Genomic DNA, 11,612 nt, shown 5'->3' with positions numbered 1-11,612 from the left:
TAAAATTGGAACAAACATGACTAATAAAATAAGAATTGTATCTGAAAAATAACGCTTAATTGGGTTTGAACAATTGTCTCAATTATTACACATAGGTATTTAACACAGCTTGTTGATATGATAATTAAATAATGTGTCATATTTTATTATCAATATTTACAACTTCGGGCTTCCATATGTCCAAAAGTGACTGACATTGATGGAAAATAAGTCAAAACTCTGTAGTGTGTGAACTATGAACCAGCTAGTTCACGCCTCCTCAGCACGAGCTGAACAATAAATCTAACACACCAAGAGAGGCGGCACTTAAGGCAGAACAGCCAATCATCAGCCGGTCACACTCAACGCCGGTGTCATGTTTGAGGCAACGACAAGTTACTTTTATTTTAGTACTTTTACATTTTACTCAGTCGTGTAGTGGTCACTGGAGAAGTGGGTATACTCTCAGTTTTCACCTTTTTTTCTTCTTTTTTTTTCTTCAAATCTGAAGTTGACAATGCATCCTTGTTCATATTTCATATTAAATAAAACACAAATAATTCTCTTCCAAACAAAACCAATCAGATAAACTTAAAAGTGCACTGTCATAAAAGTACAAATTCTTCAACTTTGAACATAAATACTGACGATTTCCACCTTGGAGGCTGATATTTCCTCTTCATAGATTGTACGCTGAACGCATCAAGAGTTGCTCGCGCTCAGTGACGTCAGCGATGGGCGGGGTTTGTGGTGGAGGAACACGGGTCTGAAGCTCAGCTGCCTGTTACACTTCAACGTTCTCATGCTTTTCGCGTTTTGTTTCACTGGCACCTGAGGTGCATGACCCGCCCTACTCTGCCTCTGATTGGCTCATCAGTCCTCATGCCTAAAGTTAACCAATCGAATCAGTGAAAGCAGCGAGTACCAGCCAATTAGAGACAGAGGAGGGTGGCTCACAGATATTACTGAATGGTGCGCATCAGGGGCGATTTACAAGTGGGTATACGCAATGCCGTATACCGGCGTATACTCTGGACTACACCACTGACTTTACTGCATTTTACTGGTACTATTACAAAAAATAAATACACAAACCAGCAGATGGCGCTCTGTGCATTGTACTAGGCCCAGCTGCCGACCTGAGTGGTCGCTCACAGGTGTTCAAATTACACCTGCTGCTGCTGCTAATGTGACGTCACTGCTCCACATGTAAACACACGATCACCGTTTAACCATGCACGCGTGTGTTTTCAATGCAACTGCTTTCAAAACCTGACTTCATATGAAATATGTCTGAATATAGTATGATGACAATTGGCCAAATATAAATTGCCATAAATAGCGTGTCAACAAAAGTCTTAGTATAGTATGTCAACATCCACTGTCCAATATTAACTGTTAAAAAATGTATCAACAAAAAAAGTCCAAATATAAACTTTCAAAAATGTAAAAAAAAAACATCCTAGTTTCGTATGTCATAAAAAAAAATGTCCTAGTATGTCCACAAAGAAAACTGTAAATATAAAATGTCAAAAATTTCCTTTAGTATGTCAACAAAATGTCGAACTTTAAAATGTCTTGTTCTTTATAGGAATTGAACTTCACAGCAGTGTTCTTAAGTTAAACATCATAAACCTGTGCTTTATGATATTAATATAAGTTATTGTTGGGATACAGTATTATTTTGTGCATCTCAGATGTCTTTTTTTTTACATTTTCTAGCAAAAACGGTGACTGTGACTATTGTTATGTTAAGTAAATTTGCATCAGAACATTGTCACGGACAACTCATGAGTTTTATGTGTAGAAAAGGAAGAATTGAAACAAATAAAATAAATACAAACTGTCTTTATTAAGGAAATGTAATAAAATCCTCTGTACATGACCTCCACACAGAGGTTCATTGTGTCCATACATGCAACTCTCATGGCTGAGGTACTTTTACAAATGAACTGGGGGGAATTTAATAAAAAAAAAAGAAAGAAAAGTTGACACGAATGTCATTACTGGACAATAAACCAGGATCCATGTTGATTTGCACTTGTGTAAAACGATCATCAAATTCACATGCACTTTATCTGGGAACAAAAAGGATGAGAAAGCCTGATATACTTAAACATATGATGTCATACGTGGTATAGCATTTCTTTTTTTTTTACTTTTTTTGTTGACGGTTTTCCTCCAGTTTCTAAAAAAGTTCACTTATACAAACAGACAAATGTTTCCCTCGATGTACAGTTTCACCAGCTCATTTTCTGCTTAACACGTGGGCACAGAAAGCTCAGCACAACCAACGAAGCTATGGCGTTAAAAAACAAACTTTGACACTCAGAGCTGCGGACGCTGCATTTACACGACAACGCAGCATCTCAATATGCTGTTACGTAAAAATGGGCTGGTCGTTTTTTTTCTAAATTGTCTGAATTGAAAAATATGGCACAGAGTGATTAAAAGCAGACCTCATTTCAATAATCCAAAAAAAAAAACCCTGTCTCGTTTAAAAATTGTGGCAGTCAAGACAGAGTTGATTTAAAACAAGCATCTACGTGAATACAGAGTCAGAGCTTTAAAAGTTAACACCACCTAAAGCATTTTCAGATGACCACTAGTTTCCTATTATTGATATCTTCAGAGTGAAAGCTGGGGCACAATGTTCGTTTTATTGATACCTATATCCTTACTGATGGATGCTTGTCCTAAATATTATGACACTGAAAATAGTCTTAGAGTAAAACAAGAAAATGACTTTTTACTGCACTAAATATATTTATCCAACTCAACATTTCACCACAAAAATATGTGTGTAAAGAATTCCAGTGACTCCAGGGTGTTGTCATTGCAGATCATGGTTCTTCTTCTTCTTCGAAATAGAAAAAAAAAAAAAAAAATCACAACAGTTCATCTAATTGTCTTTTGAAGCAACGCGTTGCCACAGTTCCATGGATTGTTTTATTATTATTTTTTTCTTTTTTTTTGTTGTGAGTCAAATTGTAAATGCATTGCCATGATGCTGAAATGCTCCATAAGGCACTACAAGAGGCAAATCCCATGTTTCCAGAAGCAAAAGCCCTGTTGTGTCATTGCCCTCTGTTAGTGTGACGGGTCTCACGAACCCAAATGAGCACTTGTTAACTTTAGGCTTGTGTCCCAAGCTGATGAGGAGGAAGGCTGTTGTCTCCAGGATGCCAGCCTCAAGGTGTCGGGATCACACAGAGTGGCTTTTTCCATCCAGATGCACCAGAAGGTTGATCTCTGCAGGGCCAAGACATTGGGAAATGTGAATTAAATGACTGGTGGATGCACTGAGGCTCCAGTACTAGTAAAAGCAATACTTCCCTTTTTTATAATGGTGGGGGTCACTCGAGGAAAAGTTATCACATTTTAAGTTGAAAAAAACAACAACAACACTTAAGGGGTTTTCTCTCTAAAAAACGGTCACCAGGACATTTTAAGTGGAAAACATTTTTGGTAACGTATGTATCGGTCAGTATCAGTATCAGTATCGGTATCGGTATCGACAGTCCGATATCGTGCATCCCTTAATATCATACATTGACGCAACAAGCAAAGACTTACCTTCTAGATTTTAACACTCTCTGTCCCGTACACATTGTAGCCTTCACGGTACGTGGCAAAGTTCTGGCTGTTTGCTGGAGGGGCTGGCTTAAAGTTCTGAGCGTTTTTCTCCAGCTTCAGTTTTTTAGTTTCTTGTCGTGACTTATAGCAGAACTCTATCAGAGCCACGGTCATAGCAAGGCCAAGCCCTCCTACCAGAATATAGAAGACTCCTGCCACGTTGCTCAGGCTTAATGCACTTGTCTTGTCCTGGGGGAGGTAAAGACCACCGTTAAGACGTCTTTGAAGTGGCGTTTTGAGGCTCACCTTTAACAACATGTAGCCTGTGCCTACACTAACATGCAGTAAACCCTACATCTACGTACGTACATCCTGCTGCACTAATGCTTCACAAAGTCTAGAATAGATTGATAGTAATGTCTGGAAACCCTCTGAGATGTAGCTGCTAATTAAAACTCAATTAAAATCCCGCTTAACTCTGAATAACTGGTAAGGTGAATGTAGAGAGTCTGTCCTGCCTCATGGTCTCTTTACGAGATCCCCTCTCACGGAAGGCGGTCGTGGTCGTACAGGTCTACAGATTAAAACCCTGGATTCACTATCAGACTGTAGCTGCTCAAACCTCAACACACTGCATTTGTACAATCAAAGTGGCAAGCGTGTGGAAGGAGAACTGAACCATTTTGCTGCTATTAAAAGCCAAAACCAGTAATATTGAAATTCATTTATGTGAGTTTCACCATTTGCACTCTAAACCCCGGGGGGGACATATTATGAACTTGGAGGCGCAGATAACTGGACTCTTTGGACCTGGAATTCAGTTATGTGGCTTTTTTAAGACAAAAAAAAAATGGATTAAACGTGTAAGAAAACGTTCCTGACTCTGACACTCCGTCTATGAGACATGACGAGTAAATGCCATCCGACCACTTTGTGCTCCGATGGTATTTAAAGGTCAGTTTGGACTTTGTCAGTGTGAGGATGCCTTTGGGGGAAACTACGGCTGCTCGTGTCTGAGTTAACGGATGCGGTTTGCATACAAATGAACAAGAACACCAATAAACTAAATTTCAATATGACAAAATAGCAGTATAATGGTTTCAATTCTATGACTCCACTTTTTATCTTTAATTTATGGTATGGATAAAATGGGAGGGGTGTAATCATGCTTCAGTTTTACAAATCCTGAATTGTCTAGCATTTAAAAAAAAAAAAAAAAAAAAGAAGAAGTCACGTTGATGTCATGAATTGTGATAGGAGTGTAAATAAATTGGGATTATGTGTAAAGCAAATGTCATTTTTAATGTGTTTTTTTTTTTTTAATCCTGAGAGCAGACAAGCAAGTGTTGAAGATGTCGTGATTAAAAATGTCTGACTGAGATTATGTGCTGTCGATGTTTGCATATGAACAGTTAAGGTCAAAATGCACTTTGCAATCAGTATAAAAAGACCTGCAGCGACTGACCTTACTTCCAGAGTCCTTGGTTCCACATTCACCCTTATCGTACCACCATTTGTTTTTCAGCTTGTCTAAGATGCCTTGTTCACTGAGTTTCAATACTGCAAGGTTTACAGGAGTTCTTCACGTGGGAAATAACATAAATAACATTTTATTATGTTATTTTATGTTATTCAACTTTTTAAAATAAAAAAAACTACTTTATATACTGTGCAAAGCGATAGAGTAGGGTCCTGGCCAACACATCACAAATAGCAAGCAATACTGCAGTATATATATAGATATATAGAGATATATACATAAATATAAATATGTGACCTTTCATAATCCATGACTACGCTAGCATGCCAGACCCCAGCTGTATCGCTTTGAGTAATCGGCACATACTGATCACAAGAAGAAAGATTTGAAGATGCAGAATAAAGCGGCTGCTGCTGCTGCTGCGTAGCTTTTGCTCAATGATTTTTTTTTTGACTATGTGCAGCCCTTTTTTTGATGTTTAGCGAGGTGAATCTAACAGGAACCCTTTCTTGACTAACAGACAAAACACAGCAGTCCAATTTGAATCAACAGCGACTGAAGAGTAATGTCTCACAAATCAGCCTTTTATATCAAAATAAGTTGGCTTTGGCATTTAACACAGAATGTTTGACATTATTTTATAGTATTTTAAGATACGATGGGGAAAATTTAGGATTCAACCCAAAAAAATTGATTTAAAAACAAAAAATTGGGGTTGTTTTGCAAGACATTATGCTCAATTTTCCACAACTGCCTAATTTCCAGGCTGATTTCCTTTCAGAACAATCACTCGTGTGTGTAATTCAACATCGTCAAATATATTGCATTCACCACTGTTGTGTGTGTGTGTGTTTTTTTGTACATGGAATTGAATGTTTTCTGTCCGTCGAGAACTGAGTGGTTGTGTCACTTGATGAATCAGGGCGAACGCAGAAATAAAAAGGCTTTTAAGGAAGGAAATATTCCATCCGTTTGGGAATAACAGCTAAAATCAGCATTAACAAATAATTCCATTGACGTATAATAATATAGTATATGCCTTAATAGGAACTGGGTCAGGACAGCTTGTCAGCTTTAAAAAATGGGTCCCCATTTAAAAAGATGGGTTTGGAGTATAGGTCACATTATACCACTAAAAATGTATAGTTTCATTAATATTCATGATGTGCTGCTGTGGTAATACTGTAACACTTTACATTACAGTACAATAACAAAATGGTAAACGTGTGGTAAAGGAAAAACATCAAACATCTCATTTCTAATGCAATTTTCAGGTTGGGAATTACAATATAATAGTGTGGTAATAAGGAGATGATATCAAGAGAATCACTATAATCAGAGTGTAATACCTTTACATGAAACATGTTTGTGAATCAAACTTGATCATTAGCAGATTGTAAAGTTGAAATGAATTATTGCTAAACCATTCATTGATGATTACTACAGAAATACGTTGTGACTTCGCTCTTACTTGATGATTACTATGGTATTACCATTAATCCTAATTGCGCCGTAATAAAAAGTGTTACCAGGTAGATTATAAGTGCTCAAAATATCTAAATGAGGACATTTTACAAATTCATCCATTTAGGTTAACATGACATACTGTATTTTCTAATTAAATCAAATTATTGCAAGGAAATTTTTTAGGTGATCTTCCAGTGATTATTATCACTTTTATCATTATTATTGTTATTATTATTATTATCAATATTCACCCCCCTTGGCTTTTTACCTATCTTGTTACATTACAGCCTTTAGTTTAATGGGTTTTTTTTTTTAAATCGGAATTTTATGTGATGGATCAGAACACAATAGTAATAGAAATAATAGAAAAAAATATATACATAAAACTATTTTTTAGAAATAATAAACTTAAAATTGACATGTGCATATGTATTCACCCCCTTTGTTATGAAGCCCATAAAATCTCTGGTGCAACCAATTATTCAGAAGTCAGATAATTAGTGAAATGATGTCCACCTGTGTGCAATCGAAGTGTCACATGATCTGTCAGTACATACACACACCTTATTTTTCTGAAAGGCCCCAGAGGCTGCAACACCTAAGCAAGAGGCACCACTAACCAAACACTGCCATGAAGACCAAGGAACTCTCCAAACAAGTAAGGGACAATGTTGTTGGGAAGTACAAGTCAGGGTTATAGGTGGTTATAAAAAAAATATCCAAATAAAAAGAACATGGCACAACAGCAAACCTGCCAAGAGACGGCCGCCCACCAAAACACATTTTTCCCCAGCCTTTAACTTGACATTTTTTAATTAGAAAACAAATATCCCTTGGATAAGTGCCGGTTTAATTAGTACAATATGTCATGGAAATGGCCATGGCCACAAATTTGCTCTGCGTACTTTGAACTGGGTCTAATTCTTAATTTCTGCTGGGAACAGCAGGTTAAGAAAATGGTTTGCGCTCAAGTGAACGATGTCTGCAATGTCCCACAGAATTCTGGGAAAGAGGAATCGACTCTAATGACTTCCCTTTTCCCCACGCTTCAATAAGTACACATACATCAATATTAAAGGCTTTCACCACCAGGTGGCGATCATGCACTTCTACATAATATACTGCAGGGAGTGTTCACAGTGAAGAAACACCACAGTTGCCCTTTTTAAACTATTAACATCAAACTAAGAAACTATGTTTATATCATTGGCTGGACATTTAAATGAATGTTTTGTCAGATCTTTAAGCCTCTTGACTTTGAACATAGAGGAATATATGACACAAATATCTAGAAAACTGGAAGAAAACACATTCTTTCCATGTCTCGGAGCAGTTTTGACATTAAACTGTGTTAAACAGTAAGCTATTTTTTATTTTGCTGCCTGTTGCAGTTTATCATTATTATCAGATCGACTCTCATAATCACAGAGAGCTGAGAGCGTTTTTTCTAATAAACAGAGCAGCACAACCATTTTTCCCTCGTGACTCTAAAACACTCAACACAAATTTACAATGATTTGAAACGCAGACTCTAATGACTAAAATCAACAAGAAACATTTATCTATCTGTCAAGAAAATTCTCTATTTCTAAGTCATTATTTTTTAACTATGTGCTATTATTAGGTAGAGGCTCCTGGTTCCTTTTGTATGTTTTCTCTTATTCTCACTATCTTCTCTCCAATTGCAAAGTGATATATATATATATATATGAATTTAAAAATAGAAGCGTGTATATTTTTGTCTATTTATGTCCCGTGTTACTAAAGCAAGCCTCACTTCAGTTTAATTCCCCCTCTTTAGCGTTCGCTAAGAGTGTATGAATGTTTAATCGGCTGTTCTGTAACTCACTATAATGTTTATTATGTGCAGCTGCAGGAACAAAACAAGTTATGTGACCGTTTGCGCACGATTACATTTTAGTGCCATAAACGTCTACAAAAATAAGCGTTACATCCATAGATGTAAAATGTATATTTTACAGCTTCTCTTTGCAGTTAAGAGCACTTTATATACTAAAATGACGTGTAAGTGAACAGTATTTATATAAATGTTGAAATGAGTTCAGCCTCAAAAGTTAGGATTCCTGGGGTCAGTGTTTCGCCCTCTCATCAGCTCACTTCTCCATCACAATTTGTTCAAACCTGAAACTATTTGAGACACTTTTCTGAACTCCTTGTGGATATTAATCTGAGTACATTACATCTATGCATTAAATTCTCTGAAATTAAGTCTTAATCCAAATATTTCATGTCATAAAGGTCATGAGTTGGATTTAAATCCCTCATATATATATATATATATATATAAAAATACCTCTATTTTACACTTTGAACTAATATACTCTATGTGTTCCTTTAGATTTTAGCAGCCCAGTGATGAAATGACATTGTTTTTATGTGATATTTTCCTCAGTGGTAGTTACACACAATATATTTCCAGTGTTAAATTACCCACACGTGCGTTTTCTGAAAGTGAAATAAAAACAGAGAAACATGGCAGTCACAGACGTGACGGTGATCACACTGATCGTGAACTCGCTTTCTAACCGAGGGGATCAAGCTAGTGAAAGGAGACGGCCTCTTCTTAGTGTTATCCCACTTGATAGTATCCATGTTCTGCTCACTCAGAAATGAATGACTACGGTCGATAACAGAAAGTTTGGCCACATGTCTCTTCTCTCACACTATGCCACGAGTGCTGTGGTCATGAGGCAAGCTGCAGAGCGGAGGCAGAGATGGATCCACAGAACGGGCTTTTACCGAGCCTGGTGCGTCTGAAACAAAAGATCAGGGGCCTCATTTATAGTACGGTTGCACAACAGATTTGATAGAAAGAAATCCTCATCAGTGTCACTGTTTTTAAAGGTGCTATATGTTAAACATGTGCAACAGCAACCATTAGTGATTACTGTTCGGGGTGGGACAAAATATTGATTTGATCATATATCATCATCCTTCCTCGGCCAATATGATAATCGATATCGGGGTAAACCGATACTTGAATCCCCGCCAGTTTCTCTTGCCGAGTGTCGCTACTTCATGTCTCCTCGTGATGGCACTGCTCAAATTAATGAAGGAAACTTGGGTGGACGTTACCTGGCTGAAGAAGCGGGAGTTTACGGCGGGATGATGGTGGCGAAAGCTACTTTAAGAGACGCCCATGGATGTATAATAAGAACTGGGTAGAGCACCGCCCCTTTGGCTCCGTTCATTCCTGTGGAGTTGCTCACTAAGTAGTGTTACTCTCATAATTCCTCTCAGCTATGTGAATGAGCAGCCCGCTTTCTCGACTTGCTTGGCGCGTCCATGAACAGCGAAAGGCATGATGGGAGTACGCTAATGAGGTACGCTACAGCGGATTTCATGAATACCGATGGCACGTTTGCTTTGGGCTTTAAACCATGGATTTGTAAATATTCTGTTATTAAGACTTCCAAATTGAGTGAACAAAAGCATACAAAGACATATAGCTCATGTGGTTAAATGACAGACTGGAGTTCCAATGGTCAGGGGATCGAATCTTACATTAAGTCAATGTTTAAGTAGAACACCGTGGCACTTTACCTAATCCCCGTACTGCATGTTTTGAATGGACTGGTGAATAGTCCATGGTGCACCCCACCTATCACCCTATGACAGCTGAGCGAGGCACAGCACACCCCCCGTGCCCGTGACCCTCCAGTGGAGGACAAAGCGGTAGATGATTGATGGACTGCGGAAGGAAGCCAGAGAACCCAGAGAAAAGCCACACACACGGAGAGAACATGAAAAACTCCAAGTAGAAAGATCATTGTTCCAAGCTGGGATTGAACCTGGATTCTCTCGATGCAAAGGCAAGAGCACTAACCACTACACCAACCATGTTGCCCATGATGTGGGACAGACGTTGTTAAATATTTCATCAGGCTGATGTTTTTTCGAAGTCATGGGTTCTATGACTGAAAGGCTTCCAAATTGAATTAAAAAAGCAAACAAGGACATATAGCTCATGTGGTTGGGTGAGGGACTGGAGTTCCTATGGTCAGGGGTTCGAATCTTACTTCAAGTGAATGTTTAAGTAGAACAGTGTGGAAATTTAACTAATCCCCGTATTGCATGTTTTGAATGGACTGGCAAACTGTCCAGGGTGCACCCCACGACAGCTGAGAGTGGCACAGCACCCACGGCGACCCTCCGGTGGTGCACAAAGCGGTAGATGATTGATGGACTGTGGGAGGAAGCTGGAGGAAGCCAGAGTACCCGGAGAAAAGCCACGCACAAATACACAGGGAGAACATGAAAAGCTCCATGTAGAAAGATCGTTGTTCCAAGCTGGGATTGAACCTGGATTCTCTCTATGCAAAGGCAAGAGCACTAACCACTACACCAACCATGTCGCCCATGATGTGGGACAGACATTCTTAAATATTTCATCAGGCTGTTGTTTTTTCGAAGTCATGGGTTCTATGAGTGAAAGGCTTCCAAATTGAACAAAAAATCAAACAAAGACATATAGCTCATGTGGTTGGGTGAAGGACTAGAGTTCCTATGGTCAGGGGTTTGAATCTTACTTCAAGTGAATGTTTAAGTAGAACAGTGTGGAAATTTACCTAATCCCTGTACTGCATGTTTTGAATGGACTGGCGAACTGTCCAGGGTGCACCCCACCTATCACCCTACGACAGCTGAGAGTGGCACAGCACCCACGGTGACCCTCCGGTGGTGCACAAAGCGGTAGATGATTGATGGACTGTGGGAGGAAGCCAGAGAAACGGGAGAAAAGCCACGCACACACGGGGGGAACATGAAAAACTCCATGCATTAAGACACTTGTTCCCACTGGGTCTCGAACCCAGGACTTCTTGTTTCAAAGGGAAGAGCAATAACCACTACACCAAAGATCTGGCCCAAGAGGGAGGATAGACATTGTTAAATATCTCATCAGTCTGAGGTTTGTGAAGTCATGGGTAATCTATCATTGAAAGACTTCCAAAGGTTGGTACACACCATGTGAGGACAAACAGCTCACAAGGTTAAGAGAAAGACTGGAGTTCCTCAGGTCAGGGGTTCGAAACTTGGATGAAGTGAGTTTTTAGGCACGCTATTCAATGCAGAGAGTAAATAAGTCTGA

The 11,612-nt window shown here is 38.7% G+C and overlaps 1 protein-coding gene across 7 annotated transcripts in view; it reads right to left on the bottom strand.

Annotated features, from left to right (window-relative positions):
* Positions 1-1,812: 1,812 nt before the first annotated feature.
* The window catches only part of gria3a (glutamate receptor, ionotropic, AMPA 3a), a 73,353-nt gene continuing 63,553 nt past the window's right edge, over positions 1,813-11,612 (bottom strand). For 2 of the 7 annotated variants that reach the window (XM_058626797.1, XM_058626795.1), the window contains 2 exons: positions 3,556-3,804; positions 1,813-3,231 (listed from right to left, as the gene is read on the bottom strand). In XM_058626797.1, the coding sequence (XP_058482780.1) occupies positions 3,559-3,804 (246 nt within the window). In that variant the 3' untranslated portion in view covers positions 1,813-3,231; positions 3,556-3,558. Of the gene's footprint in view, positions 3,232-3,555; positions 3,805-4,383; positions 5,136-11,612 lie in introns of those variants that run through there. The other 5 variants (XM_058626796.1, XR_009240059.1, XM_058626801.1 and 2 more) reach the window with 5 other exon arrangements.

This window comes from Solea solea, chromosome 4, assembly GCF_958295425.1.
Source record: "Solea solea chromosome 4, fSolSol10.1, whole genome shotgun sequence".
NCBI classification, from domain to species: Eukaryota; Metazoa; Chordata; class Actinopteri; order Pleuronectiformes; family Soleidae; genus Solea; species Solea solea.
The sequence above is the reverse complement of the archived record's forward strand: the minus strand, read 5'-3'. Positions and strand labels throughout refer to the sequence as shown.